Source organism: Elephas maximus, chromosome 13 (assembly GCF_024166365.1).
Source record: "Elephas maximus indicus isolate mEleMax1 chromosome 13, mEleMax1 primary haplotype, whole genome shotgun sequence".
Classification (NCBI taxonomy): Eukaryota; Metazoa; Chordata; class Mammalia; order Proboscidea; family Elephantidae; genus Elephas; species Elephas maximus.
The window spans coordinates 82,253,296-82,270,054 of record NC_064831.1 but is presented as its reverse complement, the minus strand read 5'-3'; the positions used below and the strand labels follow the sequence as shown (position 1 = coordinate 82,270,054).

General features: G+C 46.0%; 1 protein-coding gene across 3 annotated transcripts in view; it reads right to left on the bottom strand.

Annotated features, from left to right (window-relative positions):
- Nucleotides 1–16,759, bottom strand: part of SLCO3A1 (solute carrier organic anion transporter family member 3A1) — a 350,108-nt gene that overhangs the window by 33,125 nt on the left and 300,224 nt on the right. For all 3 annotated transcript variants that reach the window (XR_007519927.1, XM_049906091.1, XM_049906090.1), the window contains exons 6-7: nt 10,699–10,897; nt 8,466–8,604 (exon numbers count right to left, since the gene is read on the bottom strand). Coding sequence is in view for 2 of the 3 variants with exons in the window: in XM_049906091.1 (XP_049762048.1) it covers nt 8,466–8,604; nt 10,699–10,897 (338 nt within the window). In the remaining variant the exon portion in view is untranslated. The remainder of the gene's footprint in view (nt 1–8,465; nt 8,605–10,698; nt 10,898–16,759) is intronic.

Here is a 16,759-nt window from a genome sequence, read left to right as displayed (position 1 = left end):
CGTATGAGCAATTATGTTATTTTAATTATAAAGCTTCTTGTGACAATTTGGCAACAGATACTGGCGAAGGTTGCACAAGATGCTTGATGTAACTGGTGTCACTGAATTGTACATGTGAAAGATGATTGATTGGCAAATGCTATGTTACCTATATTTTCACAACAATAAAGAAAAAGAAAAGGAAAAAAGAGCCTCTTGTGAAAAACTGAAAGGTAGAGAGTTATGTCCCTACATTCTAGAAATACCTCCTTTTCTTTTTCTTTGGTAAAGAATTCCAATATCAACAGAGGAGGAACCAGAAGGCATGTCTAATTGCCTCCATAAACAACTTTCTCCTTTGCCATGAGACCAGAAGAGCTGGATGGTACCCAGCTATCACTGCTCAATATTTTGATCAAAGATTCTATAGAAAGATCCTCATCAAAAGGGGAAAAATTTGAACAGAATTTTGAATTCTCATGGAATCCAGACTTTCTGGATCCACTGAGACTGGAAGACCTATGAAACAATTGCCCTGAGATAATCTTTAAATCTTAAACCAAAACCATCCCCTAAAGTCATCTTTAAACCAAACAATACGTTAGCTTAATTAGCAAAGAATATTTGCTTTGAAGATTGTGCTCTTTTAAAGCACTATCTGTGTGTTATCAAACTGACAACAGCAATGTGGAAGGTTAGATGAGAAGCTCAGGGAGCAATGAGTTTATGTTAATGGTGGTGGAATAACTTGAGAAAGGAGGGTCAGAATGGTGGCACAACTTGAAGAATGTAATAATCAAGGTCACTAAATTGTACATGTAGAAACTGTTGAATATTTTGGCTGTGTACCTCTTCATTGAAAAAAATAAAAAAAGAATTCCATTACCATGAAGAAACTACATTTTCTATTAAATGTCCTGCCTTAGTCCTGCAGTTTAGAAGGGGAGTTTTCCAGAGAGGGTGCCAACACAGGCAGCGTTCTGTTCTGCTCTTGCCTATGAGCCCTTGGATCTTTTGTGCCTGACATCCTAATAACTGGGATGGCAGACTAGCGACACCACCACCATTGATTGGGACATCTTCTTTTGAAGGATAACATACTCCTATGTGTCCCAGACATTTACGGATTCTTTCACGATTCACTGAAGTTCCTTCAACAGCCTCCTGCCATTTTTTACTGTTTTTCTGTAGCTGGGACTCCTTTTCCCTTATTGGCCCAACCCAACTGGTATTCCCAGGAAAAAAACTCAGAGCTCATAGCAAAGAGCAAAGAGCCCTGTTGGCAAGACACGTGCTTCAAGGCAAAGGTGATACTGAAAAGCTCAAGAAGAAATACAGTCTTTTCTCCCCTTGCAGGGTCACTGACTGAAGGATAATGGCCAGGGAGGAAAAATCTGAAATGAAAGCAAGACCTGCATCTACCTTTCAGCCCTCTAACCTGTAATGCATGAGCCAGAGAGGATCCTGCCAGAGCCTTAATTACCGCCTGCAGAAGGGGAGGAAAGAGGCAGTTCTCTGGGGAGTGGGCCACGCTAACTATTTACTTCAGCCACACCAGGTAGGAAATGTGGGCAGAACAAGGAAAGCTGGAAGATGTGACTGCGACTCAGAATGAACAGACAGACCCCTGGCAGCTCTCTCTGTCTCTCTCTGTACATATAGCTTTCACTTTCCCTACTTCCAAATCAGGAGTCCCTGCGTGGTGCAAATGGTTAAGCGCTCAGCTCAGCTCAGCTCAGCTGCTAACAGAAATGTTGGAGGTTTGAGTCTACCCAGAGGCCTGGTGATCTACTTTGGAAAAATCAGGCATTGAAAACCCTGTGGAGCACAGTTCCACTCTGCCACACATGGGGTGGCCATGAGCTGGAGTTGACTTAATGGCAGCTGATTTACTCTAAGCCAAATTCCTGATCATATCATGAGGTTTCAAGCCTCCACACCCATGCTTACACACTGCTGGATGATTTCTCCATGCCTGGTCCATCAGGCAAATACTCACTCATCCTTCAGGATGGAGGCCTAGTCCCCTGCCACTCCTCCTCCTCCAGGGAAAATGTCCCCTCCTTCCTTTGAGTCCTCTCCCACTCTACCAACTTCTACCCTTGGAGGTAGAACATTGCAGGTGCACTAATCTGTCTTCCTCTCTGCTTCCTTCTGTTAGAACGCAGCCACCTAACCTTTAATGTCAGCTATTTCTTAAAGATAAAAATATCTTCCTTATTGTAAAAGTGATGTATATTCATTTTAGATGACTTGGAAATACACAAGACATTTCGAAGAAATATATAAAAATCAGTGTTTTAATCCCTAACCAGAGCTAACTTGCTAACAATTGTTGGCTATATATTTTTCCAACCTTTGTTTTATTCAAAGATACAGGCATATTTAGATTTTTCTTTTCTTTATTAATAGGGATCAAGATCTATATATTGTTTTATAATGGGCTCTTTTGACTTTTTTTTTTTTTTTTTGACTTAACACTGTATTTGAGACATTTGAGGTCAGATTAGGTGCTGTTCTCTGCTGCTTCCTTGTCTGTAACTATGGAACATTACTTCTTATTTTACAGTAAACACAGCTCCTTATCTTATTCATCTCCATCTATGTCTAGCACAGGCCCTGAGATATACCAAGTATCCAGGTAGCAATGTCCCAACAGGACTTGATTTCAGAACATTCACGACTGCCTTCCGACCAGTCATTACCAGGGTAAGTATAGACTTTTAATTCAGTCTGGTAAATGGGGTTTCCATGCTAGGCTCTATGGGAGCGTTTACAAACTGAAAGCCTTTGGGGGCAAGACAGGAAACATAAATAAGAAAAATGGTCCAGGGGACCATGGCTGACAGAGACCAAATGTCCTGTCTAAAGGGGCAGCCACTTCTTAGCTCCAGCCAATATTGCTTTACAGGGGAGCAAGGGCCATTAGCTGACCTTCCAGCTTCTCTAAAAAGGCTAGAAATCTAGATTCACATATGAAATGCCCAGACTGTTAAACCTTGGTTCTGGCCATGGTAAATACATCTTCAGGGCATCTCTGGCACCTAGGCAACCAGTCTGTTCCTTCCACTGCAATATGTTAACATGGCACATCCAACTCTCCAGCTTGCCTGCTTCAGTACTACAGGAGAAATGTGAATAAAATAAGGGTGACAGGGAAAGGAGACTGAAGGATGAACGCTCACTCTCAGCTAATATGCTTAGAACAGTCATTCTCAACTCGCCATGATTTTGCCCCCAGGGACATGTGGCAATGTCTGGAGAAGTTTTTTTGGTTCTCACAACTTGTGTGTGTGGGGAGGAAAGGGCTGCTATTTTCATTTAGCGGGCAGAGGCCAGGGATGCTGCTAAATATCCTATAATGCACCGGGCATCCCCTACGACAAAGAATTATCCAGCTCAAAATCTTAATAGTTCCGTGGTTGAGAAATCTTATACTGGAACAGTTATTCTCAATCTTAGTAAATACGAAAAATATTTGGGATGCTTTGAAAAAAATACTGATGCCTGGGCCCCACTCCAGGACAATGAAATCAGATCTCTGAGGAGGGGGCTCAGACATTGGATTTTAAAAGCTCTAAGTTCTAGTGATTTTAATGTGCAGCCAGGCTTGAGGTCCATGATATTAAACCATGAGTCCCTGCAGGCACCCATAATGGAGTCATCTTCTTTCCTTCCACAGAAGCTACTTGGTGCTTTCCTCAAGCAGGTGCTCAATAAATATCTGTTGCCTGGATGGGGAAATCAAGGTGCCCTGGTGGTACAGTGGTTAAAGGGCTCAGCCGCTAACAGGAAGGTAGGTGGTTCGAACCCACCAGTTGCTCCACAGGAGAAAGATGTGGCAGTCTGCTTCCATAAAGATTAGTCTTGGAAATCCTATGGGGCAGCTCTACTATGTCCTACAGGGTTGCTCTGAGTTGGAACTGACTTGGCGGCAGTGGGTTTGGTTTTTTGGTTTGGATGGGGGGTTAGAGTAGTAGTCACTTGTCATTAGTCCCCTACAAAGTGCTGTGTGGGATTCGTATTGCCTTTCAACATTGTACTGGTGGCTGATGTAAGCTTTTTTTTTTTTAAGTCAATTATTCAGTACATCAAAAGGATACAACTTCCAGCAGTCAGTCGGCAGCATACTAACATGCTTTCTGTTGGAATAATTACTTCTAAAAGTGAAAGGTACAGAAACAGTCTGGACAATATATTCCTGCCAAAGGGAGCTTAAAAAATTAACTTGCAGTCTTTTTGTCACCCCTCCTGGTTATATGCAATGAGGAGAACTAGAAATCCTATATTAAATGCAATCCTAGAAAACTGCATTGCTATTAGTCAAGAAGATATGAAATAAGAAAATAATAATAATAATAAAAAACTCAAACAACGGCGAGAAGGAAAGTCTAATATTAGAAAATTGCTAATGCCAACCAGATCTCTCAGTTGTTAGGATTATTTGATCTAATCAAGTTATGAGCAATTTTTACGAGTCTTGATGGAAGTTCTAAGCCGTGAGAGATGAGCAATAATAGGGTGGTTAGTAGTGAAATCCATACCATCCAACCTACCCGCCTGCCCATGATATTATCACCTGTGGCTCCCTGGGGCTCTCTGAGGTCGACACAGGGGTACCAGTGGGCATTTAGGAGGCACAGAGCTTCTGTTCAGAGTCCACAACAGAACCCTCATCCCAGGATGCTGGAGTCTAGGAAGCCATTAGAACACCTGGGGAGAGAACCGGGCTGGGCGAGTGCAGGTGCTGTGGGACTCCACAGGGAGGTGCCAGTGCAGACCTGGAGGAAGTGACATGGTGGGAGAAAGCTTCCCAGAGGCAGAGTCAGAGAAGCAGAGCCCTCACTTAATAAGGAGGGATTATGTACTGGAGTCCCTATGTGGCACAAAAAAGTTAAGCCTTGACTACTAACTGGAAGGCTGGTGGTTCGAGTCCACCTAGAGGTACCTCAGAAGAAAGGTCTGGCAATCTACTTCTGAAAAAATCAGCCACTGAAAACCCTATGGAGCAGAGTTCTACTCTGACACACATGGGGTCGCCATGAGTCGGAATCGACTCAATGGCAACCGGTTTGGTTTTGTTTATGCATGTGAAGGGATTAGATGGGGAAGGCTATTCCAGATACAAAGAATAGCATGCGCAAAGGTCCAGAGGCCAGGGAGAGCTGAGTGTGTTGAGGGAACTGCAAGATGGTCAATGTAGCAAGTACTTCTTCAAGAGGTGGGAGGACTAATCAGGCTGAGACTGGAGGAGCAACCTGGGCCAGTTCGAGAAGGCTGAAGGGAAAGTCCCACCTATGGAGAGCATGTATGAAGAGATTCATTCAGAAAAAAGAAGGACTATAAGTAGGAGTTTCATCCTAAAAAGGGAAGTCACCGAATGCACAGGAAAGACACTGCTTTTGGCATCAGACAGGTCCTGCATTGATATGCCAGCTCTGGTACTTCCTGCTGCGTGACCTTGGGTAAGTCACGAACCTCGTCTGTCATCAGGGAATAAGAACACCTGCCTCACAAGGTTGCTGGAAGGATGAATGAGATAATATATACAGGGCCAGGGTATGGGAGGAAGAACTGGTGAAGCCAGGAAAACTCACACGGGGAAAGGTGAACTCCAGGGGATAGTGAAAGAATAAATACAAAAAGGGAAAGAGGATAAGAGAGACAAAGGCTGTGGAAGAGTATTTTTTGGCAGAGTTTGGAGATGAGAAGGAGATACAGGAAAGGAGAGAGAAAGGAAAGAAGCGAATGTTCTAGGAATGTAATCCAACATTTAGCATTTTCCCAAAAAACTACATCAAAGACTTAAAAGATTTACATTGTTTTTTGCTAGTTGTTGGCTGTTGGCCTGAGATGCTTTTGACTCTGGACCGAGCTGTCACGAGCTGCTTGTGACACTTGGAAGGCCCCGTTACCAAAGCCTGCTGCCGCAGTTTCACGGTTGTGGTTGTTTTAAAGGCTAGACCATCACGGGGCCCCCTTCTAGGACAGGAGCGTGGCTTTGTGTTCCAGAATCCCTCACCCACCTGTCGGAAGCCAGGGCATCTGAACATCTGTCTCTACGGGGAGGGTATGTTAACCCCACCCCACCCCAGCTCTGGGGCCTGGTGGTTTCTCACCCTCTGCCTTATAATTGCAGGAGAATAACCTTCCCACCCTGCCTGCTCCTCGGCAGACAATGCGAGGCTTCAGGCAACGTGAAGAAAGGCAGGTGCCTGGGGAATACAGGATCTGTTCCAGGTAAGCTGAGGAGCTGGCGACCCGATAATTGCACTCTGCAGCGTTGCTGTTTCAACAGCTGGAAGCAGCCACCAGCCTGATTAGGCTCTTATTCCATAAGACTCTTGTACATGCCAGATTGGGGGAAATACAATTTTTGAGATTTTTTTTTGGTTGGTGTATTCTCCAAAATACAGGCTCGCTTGGTCTCAGGACACTCACCTACGCTGAGTCAATTTCATTCTTGGACTAGGACAAGAACCGAGACTGATTTATAATATAACTTTTTGGATATTAAAATGCTAATGAAGTTGTTGTCACAAAAAATAATAGCCTGTGTTTTTATTTTAACCATTTTCAAGGCCCCATCCCTTCTAAAAAATTCATTTCCATTCACATATGGAAAGTGCTTTATGATCTAATTTAAAAAAAATCAGTTCCTCCTTCACCCCGCTCCCCCATGGAGATTTATTTTCTCCGTAGAAAGATGTTATTAACTGGCCAGGAATCTAAATGTTAAAAGCCAGGAAAAACAAAATCTTTGAAAATGAAAATAAATGATACATTTTTCTTCTTTTCAGGGAAATTACTGCTCCCAAAAGATAGAGGGTGTGGGAAGCGGAGGGCACAGAACTCATAAACTCAGCTCTAAGTTCCTTGAAAGCAGCCACTTGGCCTTCTGCGTATCTTCCTTCCCATTCATGCGTGTCACAGACATTTAGGAAGTCCTTCCTAGGTATGAGCACTTGGCTCTGCACAGAGTTTCCAAAGAACGGTCCCCAGTCCCCATCCTCAGGAAATCCAGAGATCAGAGCAGATGACAGACACTTTGGCAGACCACAGCAGAGAAGTGAGAACAGTGCCTCCAAGAGAGACAGGTACAAAAGGGCTTCAGAGGCAGGAACCCCAAAGAGAAAGGTGGGAAGGGATGGTTTCACAGAGGAGGTGGCATTTCAGTAGGGTATTGACAGGTGAGTAGTTGTGGCCCAATTGCCAGGGAGAAGTATGAAAAGACTTGCTGTACGGGAAGGTGGAATAACCCAAACCAAAAGGAGGCAGAACTGAAGAGAAAGGCTGAAGGCAGACACACGGTGACGACACTTGCTAACCAGGCTAAGTGCCTAGATCTTATCTTCCAGTTGGTAGAGTAGCATTAAAAACAAACAAAAACAACCAGTTGCTTTTAAGTCGATTCTGACTCCCATGGACTCTAGAGTAGCATTAAAACAAAACAAAACAAAGCCCCAAACCACTTGCCATCAAGTCAATTCAGACTCATGGCAACCCCAAGTATTGTAGAGTAGAACCGTGCTCCACAGGGTTTTCAAGGCCAAAACCTTTGCAAGGCAGATCACCAGGCCTTTCTTCCAAGGTGCTTCTGAATGGGTTTGAACCATCAACCTTTCAGTTAGTAGTTGAGTGCGTAACTATTTGCAACACTATTAGAAAAAGTCACTTGCAGTGCTAGAGAATGCATTCTGGCTGCAGTGTAGGAGACAGACCAGAAGGGGGCCACCCTGAGCCAGGAGACCAGTTAGGTAGCTACTGCACTGGTCCAAGCAAAGAGAAGGGGCTGCCTCCACCAGGGCCAGAGACACTGCAAAGGTGAGATCAGCACAACTCGGGGGCCAGTTACTCAGCACCAGCTTTCATGCAGAGAACACTCAGAATGTTATGGGCTAACAGCCAATTGCAAAATTCATGCTAAGAAGGAAAGAGCTAAAACAACAACAACAACAAAAAGTATGTTGAGGGAACTGGAAAAGGTGGTAGGCATCTATTTGGGAAGAAAAAGGCAAAGGGAATTGTGTAAGGAAGAGGTTAATTTAGTCTTAGATAATCTTAGGCTTGCAAGAGTTCTTTCCAGATAAATGGTTTTCTAGCTTTTGTTTACATACTTCTAGTGATGGGGGAGCTCACCACCTACAGAGACATCTCATTCCATTGATACCCTTTATGAGTGTCTTGGGCCAAAATCTTTCTCTCTGGCTCCATATGTACAGTTTCCTTTGACTTTTTACTTTCAATTACTCAGTGAAATTCCTTGGAAACCCACTTGATTCAGCAAATGGCTAAATTGGATGGCTGGTCAGTCCTCCCATCCTGTTGACATTAGATCAGGACTGAAGCTGAGAAAAAGTCACAGGATTGGACGGCACTGTATGTACCACGTGTGGTTGCCACTCATGACCTTGACCTTGGGTTTTAAGCTACTTTGGCTGCCTAAGGTCCGCTGGCCCACCCCGCCCCATCAGAAAGCATCATACCGTGCTGTTGCAGCCAGCAAAGCAGGCAGACAGGTAGGTGATCCCGTCCGCCCCGCACACTGGAGTGAAAGAGTCGGTTTGGCATTCACAGTTATTATTGCAGGGCGAGTAGGGGTCCAGGGCTGAGCCGGCTGCTGAGCTGGAAAAGAAAGGAGAAATGGAGCCCATTAGAGAGAGGCCAGTCCCAACAGGATCCTCGTAGCAAGCCCTCTGCCCTCTGCCTTAACGAGTCAAACTGGCGCTCTTGCTTATAGACTTCTGACCTGGCAATCCTTCCTTCTCCTCTTGCAATCTTAATCCACACTGTCCCTCAAAGACCAGCTAGGACCAATGCTGAGAGCTCTGTAGGCTGTACCCTGCAGGACGGGGCCAGGCGAGCAGGTGGCAGAGAGCTGGGTCTGCCTAGAGGAAGAGGCCCCTTTCTACCATTTGACCAATGCACCCTCTGGGCTGGGGGCAGCCACGGCTTAGCTAGTGTTCACCCACTCTGTGAAACCTGTTCTGATGCTGCACCCTCAGCTCACCCCCTTCCCTCGACCAGCAATTCTTACTTCTTCCTTCTCTGGGGTCATCCTTTCTCTTTATCGTATTCATCCCCAGCAGAGAGCAAGCCCCACAGAGCTTAAGCCATCGCTATGACTCACCTGGCCTCAATAACTAGGGTCTGTTTGCTTCATTTTCTAGAGCAAGATACCACTAAGATGTATTTTACATCATTTAAGGCAGAGTTATCCACAGCAAGCAAACTGAAGAGAAAAAGGGTGGAGTAGGTGTCTTCTAGAACTCTAAAAGAAGTGTCTCCTTCACCCCCATGATTTTCAGCTAAGTCTCCCAGGGTCCTGAGCACTTACACAGTAATAGAGATGAAGGAGGTGATACCTGACAACTCATGTGTCAGGCCCTGTTCCAGGCACTGTGTGCACTATTGCATTTATTCTCAGTATGACCCCTGGTGGTAGGTACAGTTATTGTCCCGTGCTGACAGACAAGGAAAGTGAAGCAAATATGGGGTAAATAGCCTGCTCAGACGTACATAATGTCTATACAGTAGAGCAGGGACTGGAATGTGGGCAGTTTGACCATATGCTCTGCCCCCTTCTCTTCTTTTCTGTTGAAGAATAACTTTGTTATAGTAAGACTCTGCCCTTTTAACCACTACAGTTTATTGCCTGAGAGCCCGGTGACCCACACGAAAGGCTGGTGGTCTTTATCTCAATAGTGTTGTTCACAGCATGTGCAAACCAGACAATACTATACCTGGAGAGGTGAACTGAGGCAGTGTGAGTGGACGAGGACTAGAAGAGGCCCACTTGGGGAGGGGGTGCAGGGGAGGAAGGAGCGTGGCCTGTGCTCACAGAGAATACGCAAGCTGCCTGTCCCTCTGCCCTCCCATCCTGCCTGCTCTCCCTCACAGGAGGCTGCAGGCAGGCTCAGCTCTCCTGGTGTCTTCTGGCTGAACTGCAGGAGCCGGCACAGTACCTGCAGGGCCCTGGAGTCCCGGTGACTGCCTGGAGGAGGAGCCTGGCTCTGGAGAGGAGCTGGACCCTGCAAGCCACCCTTGCTGCCACCTGGGTTCTCCCAGGCCAGCTTCCCAAGGCAGCCTCAGAGTCCCGCTTAGAAAAGGGACAGCTGTTGGTGCTGGGTATATAAGGACTCTCCATAATTCCTTCTAAGAGCAATGCTGATTGGACTCTGATCCAAAGCATTGGGGTAATGAGTAGGAAATAAGAAAAGTGGTCCCATATGAACTAAGTAACTAACCTCCTTCCTTCCTTCCTTCCCTCCCTCCCTCTGCCCTCCTTCCCCCTCCCTCCCATCTTTCTTATCTTTCTTTCTCCCTCTTTCCCTTCCTCCCACACTATCAATACCTACCAGGCACCAAACCCTGAGATTACTATGAGTCTAATGATAGCTTCTCATAGTTTAAGTAATTGTTGAAATCCTTTCCACCTTTTATTTTAAGCTCAAATTTAAAATAAAACTTATTTTCATTTTTTATGTTCACATCATTCCTAAAGTCAAATGCCAAAAATAACCTTATTTTCTCCCCCAGTGTGCCCCTGGCTCTCTGGGAGAGAGCCCTGTCAGCCCAGAGGGTCATAGTGATCCTTGACCCGGGAAGTCAGGTACACGAGTGTCATCATCTCCTCTGGCTCCATTCACACCAAGCACAGGGAGAGTGTCCTGGCATCCTTGAGCAGGAGGGGCTGAGGCGGACACTTCTAGAACTTACTTGTTTCCATAGGGAACAGTAACCCCAGCCACAGGGCCCGTGTCACAGCCCAGGAAGAGGAAGGAGACGTAGCAAGCTGTGGACACCAGGTTAACGAGCATGGCCATCCGAATGGCCCCAAGTGCAGACAGGCTGAGCTTCTTCACCAGGAGACCGCCCAGAAAGATTCCCAGACAGGCACACGGGATCGCGGTCATCCCTGGAATAAGAGCAGAGCGGGGAACCGTGAGGGGACAAAGAAGCGCCAATCAACACGGAGGGGTGAGTGCCAGGCCTGGGGCTGAGCCCTGTGAAGAGAAAACTTCCCACCCACTTCCTCGCCAGTGCCCCAAAGTATTTACTAGGGGCCTAAATCTCTGCTTGAATGGTGTGCATGGTTAAGTGCTAGACTACTAACTGAGAGCCGGAGGTTTGAACCCACCCAGAGGTGCCTCCGAAGAAAGGCCTGGTGCTTCCCAGAGGTCGCAGCCCTGAAAACCCTGTGGAGCAGTTCCCGTCTGCACACTCGTGTCTGCCATGAATCGGGATCGACTCAACGGCAACTAGTAACAACAACAACCTCTGCCGGGCTGCTGTTGCGTCGACCCCAACCCACAGCAGCCCCATGTGTGTCAGAGTGGACCTGTGATCTACAGGGCTTTCCATGGCTGATTTTTCAGAAGCAGATCACCAAGCCTTTCTTCCGAGGCACCTCTGGAAGGACCTGAACCTCCCACCTTTGGGTTAGCAGTTGATTGTGTTAACCATTTGCACCACCCAGGGACTCCATGAGAGGCAACTATCTATCTGTCTGTCTATCTTTCTAATTTCTGCCCTCAAGGAGCTCACAGAGCATTGAAGGAGGTAGACACGTAAAATCCTCGTTACGATGAACCTTGGTGCATATACCGGTTGTGCTGGGTGGGGCACAATTAAAGAAAACACACACAACTGATGTGGGGACAAGGGAGAGATAAAGCCAGATGGACTGGGACATATATATACGTGCATCTTAGGAAGGTCAATGTCATGGAGCACCGTGGAGGTCAAATGGGAAGAGGGCTCAGGAGTGTCTAGGGCTTTGCTCCCTCCTTCTCATCAGGCGAGGGGAGCTCCGTGGATGGGTCTGGAGGCTGCTCCTCCCAAAGGTCACAGAACTTGGCAGCCCGTAAAGACAGCATTTGAACCAGCTCTGCTCCTCCTCAGAGAGTAAAAAAGAAAAAAAAATTTTTTTTTTCTTTTTTCTTGTTACCTAGCACCCATCAAATCGGTATGTTGCACGGCTCTCAGGGAGTAACTGGCATAAAAAATACATTTTTTCCTGCCTTGTATACACAGAGCTATCTGTAAGGTGGCAGGACCACAAGAGCTATCTGTAAGGTGGCAGGACCATAAACCTGTTACTCCTGACTCTCGGGGACTCACACAGACTTTTAGGAGGACCAAAGGACCCTAGACTTCCAATCTCCTGTTTGGTTTTGCTCTCTTTCGACTCATTTTATCTAAATCTGGCTTCTCATCACCAATACCATTTTGTCCACAATGTAGATTATGCATGGACGATTTTCCCGTCTAGGTGGCCTCTTCCTCGCCAATCAACAGACCTTTAGGTCAGTCAGCTACATTAACCAGCTAGTGCATGCTAAGGGAATGCGAATTAATGTTAATATTAGGGTAAGGAAAACCTAATCAGGAAGCATGCTCCAAGAAAACAGCACGAGCCAGTTTCAAACAAACATATCATACCTCTGCATTATCTCTATTATCCTCCATATTATCTGTTGCTCTTGGTATCTGTGCATGGTCCACTCTGCTGGTGTAGAAGTAATGACGGTCTACGTATCCCCGTGCCTCGGCACCTTCATCTCCTTCCTTAGGGGTCACCCCCAGTTATGCCCACTCCTCTTTCTTTCTCTCCCAGAACAGCCAAGCCAAGCCAGGTCCCAGGCTTTGCACATGCTGTCCCTGCTTCTTGGGACACTCTTGCCCTATGTCTTTCCTTGGCTGGCCCCTGTCCCTCCCAGATTCCCTATATAAAGTAACTCCTGCAGCCACTGCCTGGGACTCTCTGTTGTTACACCCTCGTGGCTCTCCCCATTATCTGAGGGTGCCCTGTTGATTTCTGGTTTTCTTGTTCTCTTTCCCCCTACTAGGAAGCACCTTCCCTAAGGACAAGGACTTTTTCCATCCCGTTCAGCCCAGCACCATCTCCCAGCGCCTGAATGGTGTCCAGCAGAAAGCAGGCACTCTGTATTATTTTCTGAATGAACCAAATCATGACAGATTGAATCCGCATGAATGAATGTTGGTGACAACAGGTCCATGCCCAGAGAGCAGGCCTGTGCGTTGTTTAACTTCCTACTAGAGACAGCAAGAGTGACGGTAGCTATGGCAATAACAAGCTTTTGGTGCCTTTTCTCCAAGCCACTGTCAGCCTCCCGTCTTCACCCCTGATTGGAGCACCTTCTCAACACTCTAGGCAGTTATCAGAATGTCCCAAAACTCATCATTACGTTAATCTCTGCAGATTGTGTACATTTATCTTCACTCATAAATCACTGCTACCTGCCCCTTCCTCATCAATGGTGTCACTATTCTCTGAACTCTGCGGAACTTGTTGATGGCTTTGTAGGTAGCCCAGAGCTTTGTTGCTGCTCTGGGATTAACTCACAGGCCTCATCTCCCAGGTTCATGGGAGGTACCAACCCAAAAAAACCAAGCCCCTTGCTGTCGAGCTGATTCCAACTCACGGTGACCGTATGTGTTACAGGGCAGAACTGCTCCATAGGGTTTTCAGGTCTGTAATCTTTAAGGAAGCAGATCTCAGGCCTTTCTTTCACAATGCCGCTGGACGGGTTTGAGCTGCCAACTTTCAGGTTACTGCTGTTGTTGTGTGCTGTCAACTCGATTTTGACTCCCAGTGACCTACAGGACAGAGCAGAACTGCTGCATAGGGTTTCCAAGGTTGTAACCTTTACGGGGGCAGATCGCCAGGCCTTTTTTCCCACGTAGCCACTGGTGGGTTCAAATCACTGACCTTTTGTCTCAACCCACCTGGATCAAAGGAGAATGAAGAACACCAAGGACACAAGGTAATTATGAGCCCAAGAGACAGAAAGGGTCACATAAACCACAGACTACATCAGACTGAGACCAGAAGAACTAGATGGTGCCCGGCTACAATCAAAACTGCCCTGACACAGAACACAACAGAGAACCCCTGAGGGAGCAGGACAGCAGTGGGATGTAGACCTCAAATTCTCATAAAAAGACTAGGCTTAATGGTCTGAGACTAGAAGGACCCTGGTGGTCATGGCCCCCAGACCTTCTGTTAGCCCAAGATAGGAACCATTCCCAAAGGCAACTCTTCAGACAGGGATTGGACTGGACAATGGGATAGAAGAAGATGCTGGTGAAGAATGAGCTTCTTGGATCAAGTAGACACTAGAGACTAAGTAGGCATCTCCTATCTGGAGGGGATATGAGAGGGCAGAGGAGGTCAGAAGCTGGCGGAATGGACTTGAAAAGAAAGTGGAGGGAAGGAGTGGGCTCTCTCATTAGGGGGAGAGCAATTAGGAGTATAGAGCAAGGTATACATAAATTTTTGTCTGAGAAACAGACTTAATTTTTAAACCTTCATTTAAAGCACATTAAAAAAAAAAAATCACTGAATTTTTGGTGAGCAGCCTAACGCTTAACCATTGTTAACCATTAACCAGGGCTCCTTCTTAGGTTTAGTAGTCACACGTAAACTTTTTACACCACCCAGGGACCTCATGTGAGCTGCAGGGTGAAGTATTTTCTCAAATGAGTCTCACCTCATGCTCCCCAATGTCTTTCTCCACCTGTAGCTGCCCACGGCCAGCCCTCTCTTGCACCCAGCTCTCCAGAGTCCATGCTAATCGGAGTGCACAGTGAGAGGGTGGGCATGCTGCCTTCCTGGACTGCTGCGGGGACTGCCAAGAGGCTGCCTCTCACACGGCGGGAGAAGGCCCTCCACGCCAAGCACTCTAGAAGGCAAAAGTCACCGGGAGAGAAACTGGTGCAAAGAGGCAAGATTGTTTTTTTGACCTTCTGCCCAGAGCACTATTGATCTGTTTGTCAACAGAAAACTTAGGAATCTGTTCTCAAATAGAACAGGGCCCCAAAGCTGAAGCCACCATGTGAGTGTAATCAGAATTTAAGGAATGGGCACAAAGAGGTCAGGAGATGAGAGGGAAACTCTTTGGTGCTGAAGAGTTAAGCCTGAGTGACCCTAGGGATATCACAGAAGTTATAACTTTAATTACAAAGAGATACATTTTGCCCTAGCTCTGTCAGACAGGTATTAAAGGGCTGACTGCATTTTGGTAATACCTACAAAACAGTGGGTGGTAAAGAGTTATTAGTAAAAAAGAAAAAAAAAAAAAGGCTTATGCTACTTTAGCAGTTCTCAGGGAGAGGTGCCATGATACATGTTATGTACGGTATAAGTGCACAAAGCTTAAAAGAATAGCCTGAAGAATTTTTCATCTGTACACCCCTGTAAGCAGTGCTAGGATCAAGCTATAGAACATTTCCAGCACTCCAGAAAGCTCCCTGGTACCCCAGTGGTAACTGTTATTCTAGCCTCTGTCACTTTAATTAAATGTCCCTCTTTTAATTCATATAATATTTTATGTCTAACTCTCTCAACTCTCAACTTTGTGACATTCATCCTCACTGGGGAATGTATCAAAGCTTTCTTTTTCATGTCATACAGTAATAGTCCATTGAATGAACATTCTGTAGTTTACTTACCCATTCCACTGTTGATGGGCATTTGGGCTGTTTCCAGTTTGGAGCTATTATGCATAAAGCTACTATGCACATTCTTACAGATGCCTTTTGGTAGACATAAGCACTCAATGTTGTTGGGTATATGCCCAGGAGTGGAACAGATGAATCACAGAGTTAAGCATCTGCTTAATTTTAACAGGTACCACAGAGGAGTTTTCCAAAGTGACTGTCTACTTTACATTCCTGCCAGCAGTGTACGAGAGTTCCAGTTGCTCCAGATCCTCGCCAACACTTGGTGCTATCAGTTTGGTAGCTCTGCCTTAGTATCCCATTGTGGTTTTTTTGTGTACCTTCCTGATGACTCATGATGGTTAGCAGCTTTTCATTTGTTTATTAGTCATTTTGTGATGTGCCAGGTTTTAGAGGGGAAGATCAGAAAATTTCACCTTGCCCATTCCTCATAGCACATAATCTGAACTCCTATGTAACAGAGAAGACAAAGTCTATAGTGCTGGAAAACCTTCAAATTCCCAGTGGTACTGTCACACTCTCAGTAGCCACACTCATGCCTCTTTCGTTTTCTTCATTTTCAGAGGAACAGATGAATTCTTTGGCCAAGGGCTGTCCACCCACATTCCCTCCCTCTTCTGCAGATCATCTTCTGCTGGCTCTTTTCCCTCTCCGTGGAATCCTGCTCAAACGTTTCCTGTCCTAGCAACAACAGCAGTCACCACCCCTCTACCTTGGTCCTGACACACACCGCCAGCCACTGTCTCTCTCCTTTCTTCTGCAGCTAAGCTTCCGGAAAGTGTCCTGTGGTCACTATCTATTCCTTTCCCCATGTAGGCTGTCCTCCACATCACAATCTGGCTGCCACCTCTGCCACTTAACAGAAACAGCCCTGATACAAGTCAAAGGTCTTCCTCATTGTTAAAGCTAACAGAGACACATTAGCCCTTAGCCTGTGTGACCACTTACATCACTGATATCTCCTTTATTCTTGGAATCATCTCTTCCGCTGACTCTCATAACCCACACTCTCTGGATTTCTTTTGGATGCTGCTTCTTAAACTTCTTTGCAGAGTCCTTGCCTTCATTTTTTCCAGGTTGGCATTTGGCCTTTTATTTACTAATTCTAAAATTTAACTGGTATAAATTCCACTCCCACATCAACTACCATCCATATGCTGACGGCAACCAAGTTCATATTACTAACCCAGATCTCTTTCTCGAGCCCTCGACCAAATACAGACATCGGTACTTAGGTATCCCACAGCAACTCATGCTCAGCAAATTCAAATGTGAACTCAAGGTCTTCCCCACA